General features: G+C 54.8%; 2 protein-coding genes across 3 annotated transcripts; both read left to right on the top strand.

Annotated features, from left to right (window-relative positions):
• Positions 1-77: 77 nt before the first annotated feature.
• UBL4A (ubiquitin like 4A) lies at positions 78-2,750 on the top strand. Of its 2 annotated transcripts, XM_032619490.1 has the most exons (5): positions 78-238; positions 413-518; positions 734-948; positions 1,063-1,169; positions 2,589-2,750. In XM_032619490.1, exons 1-5 carry the CDS (start codon positions 191-193, stop codon positions 2,698-2,700), a joined length of 588 nt encoding a protein of 195 aa, XP_032475381.1. In that variant the 5' UTR covers positions 78-190; the 3' UTR covers positions 2,701-2,750. The 2 variants fall into 2 exon arrangements, with proteins under 2 accessions (XP_032475381.1, XP_032475382.1); XM_032619491.1 differs by lacking the exon at positions 2,589-2,750 and having other exon boundaries at positions 1,063-2,504.
• Positions 2,751-3,228: 478 nt separating this feature from the next.
• LAGE3 (L antigen family member 3) lies at positions 3,229-10,815 on the top strand. Its single transcript, XM_032619046.1, has 6 exons — positions 3,229-3,384; positions 3,471-3,575; positions 3,675-3,874; positions 8,200-8,565; positions 8,919-9,047; positions 9,280-10,815. Exons 1-6 carry the CDS (start codon positions 3,229-3,231, stop codon positions 9,392-9,394), a joined length of 1,071 nt encoding a protein of 356 aa, XP_032474937.1. The 3' UTR covers positions 9,395-10,815.
• Positions 10,816-14,182: the final 3,367 nt, after the last annotated feature.

Genomic DNA, 14,182 nt, shown 5'->3' with positions numbered 1-14,182 from the left:
GGGGTGCGGGGGGAGGGTGTTGCGGGGTTGCTGGGGAACGCGACACGGGGGGCGGGGCCGCGACGCCGGGCGCGCCCCTCGCGCGACTTCCGGCAGCGGCAGCTGGTTCTGGCGCGCGCCCGGGGCGGCGGCGCGCGGCGGGGGGCTGTAGGGCTTCGCGCCGGCCGGAGTGGACGCCGCTGCGGCCGCCATGCAGCTAACAGTGAAGGCGCTCCAGGGCCGCGAGTGCAACCTGCAGGTAGCGCCGCCGGTCCCCGCCGCCGTGCCGGCTCACGCGGTTGGCCCCTGGGCGCAGGGCCGGGCCGAGGGCGGGGACGAACCGGGCGGGCTGGCCGCTCAGGGGAAGCCAGGAGAGCCGCCCTCCGCGGGGGCTGCGGCCTCACCGCCTGCCTCTCACCCTCGGCCCGGCCAGGTGTCGGAGGACGAGCTGGTGTCCACGCTGAAACATCTGGTCTCCGAGAGGTTGAACGTCCCCGTCCGCCAGCAGCGGCTGCTGTTCAAGGGCAAGGCCCTGGCAGGTAACCGGGGAGAGGAGACGCCCGGGGAGCCCCGCGGGAAGTCAGGGGACGGGGCGTCCGGGCCGACCCCGGGCAGCAGTGGAGTGGAGGGGGCTCTGGCCACTTGACCCCCGGGGAGGCTGCATCCTCAGCCGGACGCCGCGGCGCTCCGCCTGGCCTCCCCGAGGCCTTTCCCACCACCGTGGGCCACAGCTCCATCACTCTCTCTCGGGCAGATGGGAAAAGACTCTCCGATTACAGCATTGGGCCCAATTCCAAGCTCAACCTAGTGGTCAAACCTCTGGAGAAGGTGTTACTGGAAGAAAGCAGCGCGCGGACAGTGGCCGAGGCCCCGCCCCCACCCCCGGCCACCTGGCCTCTAATCTCCAAAGTCCTGGCCCGTCACTTCAGCGCCGCAGATGCCAGCAGAGTCCTGGACCAACTCCAGAGGGTGAGCAGGGTCGCCCGGGACTTCCACGTCCCACCCAGCCGCTCGCAGCCCCTGCCCCTATCCCAGCGTCCCCCCGACCCGCGCCGCTGAATCCTCCTGGCCTTCTCTCCTCAGGATTATGAGAGGTCCCTGAGCCGCCTGACGCTGGACGACATCGAACGCTTGGCTGGCCGCTTCCTGCACCCTGAAGTGACTGAAGCTATGGAGAAGGGGTTCTCCAAGTAGGATTCTCGGAGTGTGGGGAGGAGCCGGGCCAGGCCACAAGCTGCATGTAGCATTAAATGTGTTCTCATGTTGCAGTTCGGCTCATAATACTAGCTGGCGGGTACGCGGGTACCTGTATCCGGCTCTTGACCTGGGTTTGCTCCCACGTTTGGCGCTAGTGCTGAAGTGGGAGAGCCACAATCTGAGTCCAGCCAGCTTCTAGAAGTGCCTCAGGGTGAGAGGGTTGTTTAGGAGGGTTCTGAGGGGTGGGCTTTGGCATTCCGTGTTCAGCCCACGGAGGATAAACCCACGAGCAATACCTTTCCAGGCCTGAAAGGGGAAGCAGCTGGCCCCTGCTGCCCAGTCGTGTCACCTCGCCTCTGGCAGGTCTGACACTGGCAGGTCAAGTGATAGCCAGCCTTGGGCCCCCTCAAGCTGCCGCCACCAGTGTGCACTCGATGAAGGGAGAGCGTGTTGGGGGGTCTGGGACGTCACCCAGCTCTGGAGTGTTACCTTAGGCAAGTCCCTGTGCCATGTTGGTCCCCAGCCATTGACTCTGCACAGTGAGGGCCACTCCTTAGACCTCAGTCAGTTTCCTTTACCCCCAGCACCCCCGGGGTCGGGAGTCTGCAGCCATCCTCCCCCTTGTGTCCCAGATACAAAGTGAGGCCAAAAGCTGAGTGATGGCCAAGCGTGGCCCAGAGATGGGGTGCCCTGGCCCTTAGTGTCACAGCTTTTGTCTGGGCACCCCCTCTGCTTGTCTCCTCCTGGACACGGGCGGTCCTCGACCCTTAGAGATGACAGGTGATGGGCTCGAGGTTACTCAGCCAGGCCCCTACACCCTGCGCTCACCCACAGCCTGAAAGTAGACCCTTCCCCTGCCGCGTGTGTACAGGGACTTTCACTGTGCACACCACTCACTGCCTGACAAGGAACCTTGGGGGGCCAGGGAGGGGCAGAAGCCGCTGGCGGGTGGGCCCTAGAGATCATCGAGGCACCTGCTCCTTGGAGGCGGGCGCCTGGGCCGCCCTCCTGCCTGGGCCTCGTGGGGTAAGCGCCGGGTCCCCGGGCTGGGAGGACGGGGCAGAGGCCTGACGGGCAAAGGCTTTGAAGAACAGATGGAAGGCCCTGGCCCCGCCCCGCAGCAGGGCCCGTGTGACAGACTTGCCTGCACTCTCATTTCGCTTCCGTAAGGAAGGTTTATACTGACACTTCCAGTCGCACTAGAGGTGAATGTGAGACTTTGATCTGAAAGGAACTGTATTAGCTGGGCGGCTTTTGGTTTCCAGTAATTGATTTAACCGTAGAGGAAGTTGGTTTAAGCAATAAAAGAAATGTGTTGGTTTACGAAACTGAGAAGTCCAGGGGTATTGGCAGCAGATAAACAGTTTCACCAAATACCCAGTTTCTTCCTACCTCCCCTCTGCACTCTGCAGCGTCTGCTTCATCCCAGGCCTCTGCCTCAGGATCAGAAGATGGTTGCCTGCAGCTTCCACCAAATCCCTCGATCACAGCCAGCAAGGAGCACCTTCCCGACCTGTAGCGTAGCTTCTTTCTCAGACGCCCCCAGCAAATAAACGCTGTCCTTTCGCTGGTCAGAACCGGGTGGTGCCTCCATCATTTTGGCAGGGGGTGGGGTGGGCGTGGGCGGGAGAGGGAGATTCTCAGCGAAAGCCAGGTCCTCGGGGAGGGCTGACCGGTGCAGTGCAGGGGAGTGACACACGCAGACGCATGCTGCAGACAGACCCTAGAGGCGGTTGTTGAGTCCCTTGTGCCAGTGCCTCCCGGCTTGGGGGTGACAAAGCCATCTGCTGGGCAGTTGGACAGGGGGGTCAGGAAGTCGGCGGCGGGTAGATCAGGCTGGACAGGGAGACAGGAGTGGCGTCTTCACGGTGTATGGTAGGCGCCTCGCTGACAGAACTGACTGGGATCTGGACCCGGTCTGATTCCACAGCCCCGTGCAGCCTTCCATGACGTTCGGGAGCGGCCTGTGGACACGATGGCCTAGATGCCGTAAGGACGGATGAGACGGCTTCCCTGGGAGCGTGGCGTAAAAAGAGGGGAGAGGACTGGGCCATGAGGGACTTCACCAACTGGAGACGCTGTGGAGGCCGCAGGGAGAGCTCGGTGTCAGAGGCCAAGAACGCCCCTCCAGGAAGACGTGGTGGGGGGGAGTTGTCTAGTGGTGCCGAGAAGCACAGGGAGGGCATGGCAGAGCCTCCTTTCGCCTCGGTAGCAAGAAGGTCGTCGGCAGCGCCGTGGGGAAGGGGCCGTGACGGTGACCGCGGACCCCTGCTTCCGGAAGCTTGTCTGCGCAGCCGGGTGTAGCTGTGGAGGGGCAGGGCCGGGGCGGGAACATGGAGAGGGAGGAGATGCTGCCGGCCCGAGAGATGGGAGGCCCGGGTGGGAAGGCCCATGCCATCGTGAGAGGAGACGGGCGACCGCACGTGAAGACAGAATGGCCGCAGGCTGCATCCCGCCTTTGCCCTTAGATTCTCGGGGTGGCCCCATGTACACCGCAGGCTCCGAATGCTGAGATTCTTCCACAGGGGCCGGAATGTCTATCGTGGGCACTGTACCCCTTGGGCCAAGTGTCCACCCCGGAGGTGGGTGCTGACCCACCTGTTACCCCCTGGCCCCTGGCCGCTGTGGGGCCCCGAGACCCGCTGTCCGCTCCTCACGGAGGGACCTCGAGCCAGTCGCTGATCCCCAGGGCTGTGGGGTGCAGCTCACAGCCCTGTGGTGACCACAGTGCCGCTAGGAGACGGCAGGATGAGTGAAGGGCCCAGCTGAAGTGGCCTCGCAGACAGAAATGGGCTGTGGCACCTGGAATGAGATGCCTGTGGTGCCATTTCCCACGGGCACACAGGAGGAGGGGCAGACTCAGAGGAAAGCAGCGTTTCTTTGGGGGTGGGGCTCATGGAGTTGGAAGCACCCAGGTGACAGATCAGCCGTGCCCACAATTTGCTGGCGCCTTGCAGGCTTTCCCCACAGACCTGGATGAGACCGGGCCTCACCAGCTCCAGTAGGTGGGACAGGAGCTGTTCAGCCGTGCCAGGCCCTGCCAGCAGCAGACGCGACAGCCGTGGCAGCCTCAGCCCTCCGGGCCTTGAAAAGCCTGCAGGAGAGACAGTCGCCCCTGTCCCCCTCCAGGGCCCAGCCAGAGCAGCCTCCCCTAGTTCCTGGGGACCTGCCCCTGGCCACCTCTGCTGCCGCCCTCTCTGCTTTTCCTTCCACTTGGTGGCTCACTCCTCTGGCTCCTTTGCTGGTTCTCCCCCCACACCCCCATCTCTTACTGTCGGGGGGCCCCGAGACTCTGTCCCCGGACCCCTTCTCCATGTCACTCCCTGGGGAGCCTGTCCACCTTCATCACCATTTCTGTGTTTTGCACCCGTGTCTGTGGCTCATCCCAGCCCTGTCTCTGAGCTTCAGGCCACAGCTCTGGGCTGTGACTCCCTTGTAAAGTTGCATTTTCCCTCCCCAGTGCACAAGTAATCTGGGTGACACCTTGAGACCCAGTGGCTATCTTTTCCCCAGCAAGCTTTATCTAATGGTTTTACCATCCAAGGATGATCCCCAGCTGGATGAATTGCATTGGTGGCTGCAAAATGGTGGTTTTCTCATGCTTTCCTTCTTTCTACAATTTTTAGTTGGCATTTCTCTATAAAGAGCTTTCCCTTTCCACAATTGTCATGGTGGACGCATCGTTTCTTTGTTTTTTAAATAAATAAATTTATTGATTTATTTATTTTTGGCTGCGTTGGGTCTTCGTTGCTGCGCGCGGGCTTTCTCCAGTTGTGGCGAGTGGTGGCTGCTCTTCACTGCGGTGCGCGGCCTTCTCACCGCGGTGGCTTCTCTTGTTGCGGAGCACAGGCTCTAGGCGCGTGGGCTTCAGTAGTTGCAATGTGCGGCCCCAGTAGTTGTGGCACACAGGCTTAGTTGCTCCGCAGCATGTGGGATCTTCCCGGACCAGGGCTCAAACCCGTGTCCCCTGCGTTGGCAGCCGGATTCTTAACCACTGCGCCACCAGGGAAGTCCCTGCATTGTTTTGTTTTTTTTTTTGGACTATAGCATGCATAGAGCAATGTGCATAAATCGTCAATGTACAGCTCAATGGAATTTTAAAGTGAATACACATATGCTACCTTCCCTGGTGCCTCCTCCAAAAGGTTTAATAGCCTTTTGGATGCTCAGATATTCTAGCTTTGGTTCTTTCTGGTTGGCTCCCATGTCCTTTTGACATGCCTCTTCCTTCTGCTTTTCAAGCATGTCCTTACTTTCTGGCACCACAAGTTGCTCCAGGCTCATCTTGTATTTTTTCCTGCCCCATACCTAGAATCTTCCACCTCTCCAAGGACCTCTGGTTCCTTTTAGTGGAGAATGGTATTGAGAAACCAAGGTCTGGGTACAGGGTGTGTTCATTGCTACTGGAGTTTCACTGCTTCTAGACTCTTTCACTGGACAAAAGTAGGAAATCTATTTTTTAAGAGTTCATACCGCAGTCCCCAATTCCAATCTGGCAGTACAGTTCTTTTCCCTCATTCCACAGCGATGCTCCTGTCAACATCCATGTATGGATATATTTACTCATGTCCTCTACCAGATACAGTCTACCATAGGCTCCACAATCACCTCGACACCATCATTGCCAACAACATACATACTGGGAATAAAGCGGAGTCTTTCTGTCCTTAGAATATATCCCATGAAGGGAGCACAGTCAGAGGGCTGAATTTGGAAGGTACCTGACTTATTTTCTCTGTGTGGTTCTGTTATCAACTGGATATGCAGTTAGGCTTATTTGCTTTTGTTTATATTCAATTTTGGCTTTTTTTTCACTCTTTCAAATATATATCTATTTTATTTATTTATTTATTTATTTATTTATTTATTTGGCTGTGCTGGGTCTCAGCTGCAGCGTGCAGGATCTAGTTCCCTGACCAGGGATCGAACCCCGGCTCCCTGCATTGGGAGCGCAGAGTCTTAACCACTGGACCACCAGAGAAGTCCCTCAAATGTATTTTTGAACATATAAAATATTTGCATGGTTCAAAGTCAAAGCTATACAAAAGGATATATTACAAGAAATCTCATACCCATCTCAACCCCCTATAGGTGATAATTTTCACTAGTTTCAGGGTTTTCCATCCTCCTTATATTTTTTTTCCCCAATAAGCATGTGTGTCTGTGAGCGTGTGTGCAGTTGTCATTTGCACCCTGCTTTTTACATATTTTCATATAACAATATATCCTGGAAATCATTTCATTTTTCATTAGAGATTTTCATTCTTTTTACTGCTGCTTAGGACTATTGTGTGAAGACCTAGGGTTAAGACGGGAATAAAGACACAGACCTACTAGAGAATGGACCTGAGGATACGGGGAGGGGGAAGGGTAAGCTGCGACAAAGCGAGAGAGTGGCGTGGACATATATACACTACCAAACATAAAATAGATAGCTAGTGGGAAGCAGCCGCATGGCACAGGGAGGTCAGACCGGTGCTTTGTGACCACCTAGAGGGGTGGGACAGGGAGGGTGGGAGGGAGGGAGACGCAAGAGGGAAGAGATATGGGAACATATGTATATGTATAACTGATTCACTTTGTTATAAAGCAGAAACTAACACACCATTGTAAAGCAATTATACTCCAATAAAGATGTAAAAAATAAATAAATAAAATTAAATTAGAAACAAAACAAACAGAAAAAAGGCCTATTGTATGAATGAACCACAATTGATTTCACCAGTTCCCTGCTGATGGATATGTGCGTTGTGTCCAATAGTTTTCTATTACCAGTTATATTACAGTGAGTAATTTTATAAATATGTTGTTTCATATTTGTGAAGTAACTTCCTACATGTGGCATTGCTAGGCCCAAGACACTGAGTTTTGTACTTGTTTAAATACACTGTTTCATCCGACAAGCAGCAAAGCACCTACTGCATAAACTGCAGTGAAAGGGTACCAGAGACAGTACATCAACAGAAGTGAACAAAACAAAGTTACGATTTCAGATTATTAGAAAGGCAACGGACTGAAATGGGCAAATGTGATGAAGGGTGCCTGGAGGTAGTATGTTAGATTGGTGATCCCGAAGGCCTCTCAGAGGTGACACTGGAGCGAAGATCTTAACATCTTAACGACAAGAAGGAGCCAGCCACGGGAGTCTGGGGACAGAGTCTTCCAAAGAGGAAGAGTAAGTGCAAAGGGGGACGGGGGCAGGCCACCCTTGGTCAGGAGCAGAGAAAAGAAAGACCCTAGAGGCTGCACAGAGTGAGGAAGTGGGCAGGTGGGGGCAGAGAGTGGAGGAGCCGGGAGCCAGGTCACACAGGAAGGAGTTTGGTTTTGATTCCAAAGGCAATGGGAAACTGTTTCAGGATTTTAAGCAAGGACATGATATGATGTGATTTATATCAAAAATTAAGAACTGATTCTACTGTGTGGAGAGAAGTGGGGTGATTTAGGATTTATTTTCGGGGAGATCCAACAGGCTTCGGTGATCCAGTTCAGCTTTTTGCCCTTCCTTATGATTACAAAGTAGGAAAATAGAAAACTAACAGGACTATCACCATCGGAAATTTCACGTCAGTTTAAAAACTTATTTTTGATTAAAAATGTCGTATAAGGGCTTCACTGGTGGCGCAGCGGCTGAGAGTCCACCTGCCGATGCAGGGGACACGGGTTCGTGCCCCGGTCTGGGAGGATCCCCCATGCCGCGGAGCGGCTGGGCCCGTGAGCCATGGCCGCTGAGCCTGCGCGTCCGGAGCCTGTGCTCCGCAACGGGAGAGGCCACAGCACTGAGAGGCCCGCGTACCGCAAAAAAAAAAAAAAAAAAAAAAGTCGTATAAGGGCACTGTCAAAAACTTGCAGGAAAACAGAAAAAGGAAGTTAAAATCGCGTCACACAGTTTGCGAAGGGCCAGGGCTTTGGGAGGGAGCCTCAGTTTCTCTGCGGCCAAGGGAGTCTTGGAGAACGCCCAGCCAGGCCGGTTCCGCGGGAAGCCACCACGCACCCCGTCGGCCTCAGCGGGGCCTGTTTGCGCAGGCGCACGGGGCGGAGTCAGCGCGAGGGGGCGGAGCTTCAGGAAGGAGCCCTTGTCTCTCAGCCGACCGCGGAGAGAGCGGATGGGGAGACCAGCGGCCCGAAGACAGAGTCGGAGGCAGAGCGCGCTGCAGCCATGCAGGCGGCAGAGGCGGAAGCAGGCGCAGGCAGGATGGCGGGCGGCGCTGAAGGCCTGGACAGCCAGGGGGGCAGCGGGGGCAGGGGGTGCCGGGGCGGCCCTCGCAGCGGGGGTGCTGCTGCCGCTGCAAACGACGGAGCTCTGTGTGCCGCGCCGGCACAGCACTCTCCGGGGCCGGGCGGACACCCCGCGTCCACAGCCAGAAGGCCGGGAAGCCGGCCACACGTATTGTATCCTACCCGACGGCGGAGTGGGGAATAGGCTGCAGACTGCGTGCAGTGGGAGGTGGGACAGAGGGACGCACGAGTCAGGGGCAGCCTGGGAGCGAAGGGGAGAAGGGGGAGTCAGGGGCTGCAGCGGGGTGGTCTTGAGGGGGAGAAATAAGAGCAGAAGGAAACCCGGGGCGCCTGGGGGCGAAGAAATGAGAGCACGGGGCAGCGGGGCGGCTGGGGTGGATTAGGGCCGGGCGTGGTCTGGGGGGCTGGAAGCAGTTCTGAAAGGGGTGAGGCTGGTCAGGGTGCCCTGAGACAGGGCCCAAAGCACCAGATCCGTGTGAATGTTGCCTTAACCGAATCTCCATCAGCGCCCTAAGTGTGCCTTTCCCGTCCACCTTGGAGGCGGAGATCGCCCATGGGTCCCTGGCCCCAGATGCCGAACTGCACCATGGGGCTGTTGGGAAGGAGCTCACAGTAAGCGGCAGCGTCCTGGCGGTGTAAGTTCTAGAAGGGGCTGCTTGGGAGTGGCAGCAGGTGGCCGGGCCAGACTCCCCCAAGGGCGCTCTATTGGAGACTCGGAGATACTCCAGGGTTGGATCTAGGGAGGTGACGCGGTGCACTGGACCCGATGGAGATGGCAGCGGCTTCGGTGTCACAGAGGGGCAGAGCCAGAGAGGGACTGGAGGGGTTGCTACCATCACCTTGATTTTCTTTTTCCATCACTTTTAGCCACTGGAGAGCTGAAGATTCCCACCTCCTCCAAATTTCCATCGTCAACTTTCTTGACCAGCTTTCTCTGGTGATACGGACCATGCAGCGCTTTGGGCCCCCCGTTGCACGCTAAGCCAGGGCTAGAGAAGGGGATTAAGGTCTAAACTTGTGCCCCTTCCTAGACAGTGCATCCCTCCTAGGGCAGTGATTTCTGTAGTAGTTGCCACTTTATTATGGGGGCCTCATCTTTTGCCTCTACTGGCCCTTGGGTGCTGAGGGTTCACTTACTTTGTTTGGTGCTTAAATGTTTCTTAACTACTGGAAATAAAACTGAGCTATGGGGCTTCCCTGGTGGCGCAGTGGTTGAGAATCTGCCTGCTAATGCAGGGGACACGGGTTCCAGCCCTGGTCTGGGAAGATCCCACATGCCTCGGAGTGACTGGGCCCGTGAGCCACAACTACTGAGCCTGCACGTCTGGAGCCTGTGCTCCGCAACAAGAGAGGCCGCGATAGTGAGAGGCCCGCGCACCGCGTTGAAGAGTGGCCCCCGCTCGCCACAACTAGAGAAAGCCCTGGCACAGAAACGAAGACCCAACAAAGCAAAAATAAATTAATTAATTAATAAAACTCCTACCCCCAACATCTTTAAAAAACAAAAACAAAAACTGAGCTACGATGCTATGTCTGACTTGATTTTCAACTACAGCACCTTTAAATCTTCTTGCCTCTGTCCTTAAATTGGAGGGGAGGTTCTGTGATGCAGATATTCAAGTAGTACAACGCAACTGAAGACAGTTTAAGAAATGGAAGAGGATAGGTCCTGTCTGTCATTCAGTATTAACTACTGTCAACATTTTGGAATATTTTCTTAGTTTTATAGTGGTATTTATGTAGTAAATGTGTAACAGTAATAATATTTTGCAAGTTTAGCATTTTTCCTCATATTTTTCATCTAACATGAACCTTTTTCTAAAAATTCTCCAAAAGCATTATTGAATGGATGCATAAAAGATACATTATTGAATGTTTAAATTCTTTTCAATTTTTGCCTTATTATATAGGTAATGATTCAGTGGAATGCTTGTACGTAGAGCTTTGCCTGAGTGATTGTTTTCTTAAGATAGACTACAAGAGGTAAATTGGTTAAATATGTAAAGCTCTCACACTGCAGTGTGTGAAATTGCTCTCCAAATTGTACAGAAAGTGTACCCTCCCACCAGAATGCTGGCTTCTCACATCCTTGTCACTACTGGGTCTCCTCGGTAAAATTTTTTTAAAAACTGGGTTTGTATGACAAGAGCAGACAACCGAGAAACACTCGAATAGGAGCTTTGTGGCTTACTGGCCTTGTCTCAGATCAGTGAAGAAAAAGTGCTAGGACAGTCATTTGAGCCTTCAGTTAGAAGGAGTTAGCTTCCTGTAAAAGGTGTTGTATCCTGCAGCCTTTCAAATAAGCTCACTTATATTCTAGTAGCTCTTTGGTAGATGCCGTTGGATTTTCATCATTGATCACGTTTTCTCAGAATAAAGGCAGTTTTGCTTCTTCCTTTCCAATCTGCGTGCCTTCCAGTGATGAATTTTTCTCCTGGTTAAGGATTGGATTTGGCTGCTCTGTATCCCTGGTAGTTTCTTCTTCAGTGTCAGACGTTGGGCCTTTTTTTCCCTGGGTGCTGGGTATCTTTGTATTCCTAGACATATTTTTTGAGCTCTGTTCTGGGATGCTGTCAGGTTACTGGGGACAGATCCTTTTGAGTCTTGCTTTGAAGATTTGCTGTGTGGGACCAGAGCAGCTTTCAGTGTAGGGTTCACTTTTTTTTTTTTTTTTTAAGTTTTTGGCCACACCCCGTGGCATGTGGAATCTCAGTTCCCCGACCAGGGGTCGAACCCGCACCTCCTGCATTGGAAGTGCGGAGTCCTAACCACCGGACCGCCGGGCAAGTCCCATAGGATTCATTTTTTTCCCACACTACTGAGGCGCGGGCCTTCTGAGCCCCCTTCAGGATGCCTCCCCAGTTACGAGGTTTGCATTCTGGCCGGTGCGGACAGCCCCCAGTCCCTGTCCTGCTCGAGCGCTGGGCAGACTTACCTTCCATCCTTTGGGTGGCCCTGTCCCCCGCCTCGCAGAGTTCCCTTCCACACTGATGCCGCTCAGTGGTCCTCGGCGCACTCCAATGGACCCTGCGCCCTTGGGCACGGTTCTCTCCCTGTGCCGCTGTGTCCCCTCCGGTCCTCCACCCGCCAACTCCGGCTGCGTGCGCTCTGCGATCCACCCCCGAGACCCGGGGAGGCGGCTGGAGTCGGTCCGGACAGTCCGTGTAGACAGCAAGCTGGGGCAGCTGCACGGCTCACCTCTTCGGGGTCTCAGCTCCCAGAGATCCCTGACGGTCCTCCCTCACCTGAGGCCCAGTTTCTTCACAGCCTGTGTTTCATATATTTTGGCTGCATTTAGGGGATTCTTTCAAGCCAGTGCGGGGGAGATCCGGTCCCTGTTCCTGCATGTGCGTGAACGGAGTCTGCCGGCACAGAACCCAGAGAGCTCTGGCAGTGTGGGCTGGAGGGAGGGAGATGCTGGTGCTGGGGGTGGTGGCGGTGGGCGTGGCGAAGACGGTGATGATGGAGCATCTCCCCCGCCAGCACGCAGCAGCTCTGGTGGCTACGGCAAGGGTCTTTTTCTTTCTTCCCTTTTTAAAAACCGTTTTTAAGACTTTAATTATCGATGGGGAGATGAGAATTGAGCACTTTCACGCCACTGTCCCTCTGCCTCCTCCCCAAATGGTTCTATTCTACTCACTCCAGAAACTGTGCCCTCCCACCACAATTCTGGTTTCCCCACATCTATGTCACCATTAGGTTAGCGTCCCGCAAAAATAAAAAACTGAGTGTGTGTGAAAAGAGCAAACAACCCAGAAGCACTAGGCTAGGAATTTTGTAGTTTACTGGCTTTGTTCCAGATCAGTGAAGAAAACTGCTGGCGCACCTGGCTCAGGGTCTGGGCAGGGGCAGTTAGCTCCCTCTAAAATACCCTGCGATCATGGAAGTTTTACTTCTTCCTCTCCAATCTGGTTGCCTTTTATTGATTGCTCTATCTATCCCCTTCTAGTGGGCTGGTCTTTACTTACTATTTTCATGCCCAGTGTTTTTGCTTGGATAGCAGACCTTGTATGTTTTCCCTTGGGTGCTGGCTACTTTTGTGTCCGTAAACATACTCGAACTTTGTTCTTAGGTGCTGCGGTTACTTGGAGACAATTTGATTCTTTAGAATCTTGCTTCTAAGATTTGCTACGTGGCGCTAGAGCAGCTTCTACTGTAGAATTAATTATTTTCCCGCTACTGAGGCAAGACCCTTCTGAGTGCCCTCCCTCAGGCCTCTTGAATTCCGAGGTTTCCATTCTGGCCAGTGGGGACAGGTGCTCATCTAGGGCCTGCTTGAGCCCTGAGCATAGTTCCCTGTAATCCTTCCTGGCAGCCCTTTCCCAGGCCCGGGGCGGTTTCCTCACACACTTGAGCCGATCAGCACCCCATGATACTCCAGGGGGACCCTCTGCAGATCCCCAGGATCCTCTCTGCCGGCAGCTCCCGAGCTACAGTACCCCAGGCTCCAGGGCCCGACGTCAATCTGATTCTCCCTCCCTCACCCAGCAAAGCCCAGAATCAGCCTACTGCCTTGGCCTGACAGGTGAACTGGTGAAGCTGCCAGGTTGGTTTAAAACATAAGTCAGATTGCGTCACTCTTCTGTTAGAAAGAATCTCCAAAAGGGACTCTTAGGGACAAAGCCAAAGAACTTACAGTGGCCTGAAAAGCCAGATGTGAGGGACTTCCCTGGTGGCGCAGTGGTTGAGAATCCACCTGCCAATGCAGGGGACACGGGTTCGATCCGTGGTCCGGGAACATCCCGCATGCCACGGAGCAGCTAAGCCCATGTGCCACAACTACTGAGCCCGTGCGCCACAACTACTGAAGTCTGCGCGCCTAGAGCCCAAGCTCTGCAAGAGAAGCCACCGCAATGAAAAGCCCATGCACTGCAACGAAGAGTAGTTTCCCCTCGCCACAACTAGAGAAAGCCTGCGCGCAGCAACGAAGATCCAACAATGAGGACCCAGTGCAGCCAAAAAAAAAAAAAGCCAGATGTGATCCAGCCCGTTTCCTCTCCAATATCCTCCACTCCCACCCTTTCGCTTGCTCATCGTGGTTCAGCCCCACTGGCTTCCTTAGCCGTTCAAAAATGCCAGGCCGGGGGCTTCCCTGGTGGCTCAGTGGTTAAGAATCCGCCTGCCAATGCCGGGGACATGGGTTCGAGCCCTGGTCCGGGAAGATCGCACGTGCCGCGGAGCAACTAAGCCCGTGCGCCGCAGCTACTGAGCCTGCGCTCTAGAGCCTGCGAGCCACAACTACTGAAGCCCGCGTGCCTAGAGCCTGTGCTCCGCAACAAGAGAAGCCACCGCAATGAGAAGCCTGCACACCGCAAGGAAGAGTAGCCCCTGCTCGCCGCAACTAGAGAAAGCCCGTGCGCAGCAACAAAGACCCAACGCAGCCAAAAATATAAATAAATAAGTTTATTTAAAAAAAAAAAAAAAAAGCATGCCAGGCTGGCTCCTGCCTCAAGTAAGTTTATTGGGGTTTTTTTTTTTTTTTTTTTTTGCGGTTCGCGGGCCTCTCTCTGTTGCGGCCTCTCCCGTTGCGGAGCACAGGCTCCGGACGCGCAGGCTCAGCGGCCATGGCTCACGGGCCCAGCCGCTCCGCAGCACGTGGGATCTTCCCGGACCGGGGCGTGAACCCGTGTCCCCTGCATCGGCAGGCGGACTCTCAGCCGCTGCACCACCAGGGAAGCCCTCAAGTAAGTTTATTAAAAAAAAAACAAAACATGCCAGGCTGGCTACTGCCTCAAGGCCTTTGCACTGGTTCTCTTCAGTCTGGAACCCT

This window comes from Phocoena sinus, chromosome X (genome assembly GCF_008692025.1).
Source record: "Phocoena sinus isolate mPhoSin1 chromosome X, mPhoSin1.pri, whole genome shotgun sequence".
Lineage (NCBI taxonomy): Eukaryota > Metazoa > Chordata > Mammalia > Artiodactyla > Phocoenidae > Phocoena > Phocoena sinus.
The sequence above is the reverse complement of the archived record's forward strand: the minus strand, read 5'-3'. Positions and strand labels throughout refer to the sequence as shown.

Excerpts from the sequence above, each read along its gene's own strand:
- LAGE3 (XM_032619046.1), top strand. The coding sequence starts at position 3,229 with ATGAGGGACTTCACCAACTGGAGACGCTGTGGAGGCCGCAGGGAGAGC. Across the intron at positions 3,385-3,470 it reads CAGAGCCTCCTTTCGCCTCG|CCGGGTGTAGCTGTGGAGGG; the intron begins GTAGCAAGAAGG and ends TTGTCTGCGCAG. Across the intron at positions 3,875-8,199 it reads CTGATCCCCAGGGCTGTGGG|GCGCACGGGGCGGAGTCAGC; the intron begins GTGCAGCTCACA and ends CTGTTTGCGCAG.
- UBL4A (XM_032619490.1), top strand. The coding sequence starts at position 191 with ATGCAGCTAACAGTGAAGGCGCTCCAGGGCCGCGAGTGCAACCTGCAG. Across the intron at positions 239-412 it reads GCCGCGAGTGCAACCTGCAG|GTGTCGGAGGACGAGCTGGT; the intron begins GTAGCGCCGCCG and ends CGGCCCGGCCAG. Across the intron at positions 519-733 it reads CAAGGGCAAGGCCCTGGCAG|ATGGGAAAAGACTCTCCGAT; the intron begins GTAACCGGGGAG and ends TCTCTCGGGCAG.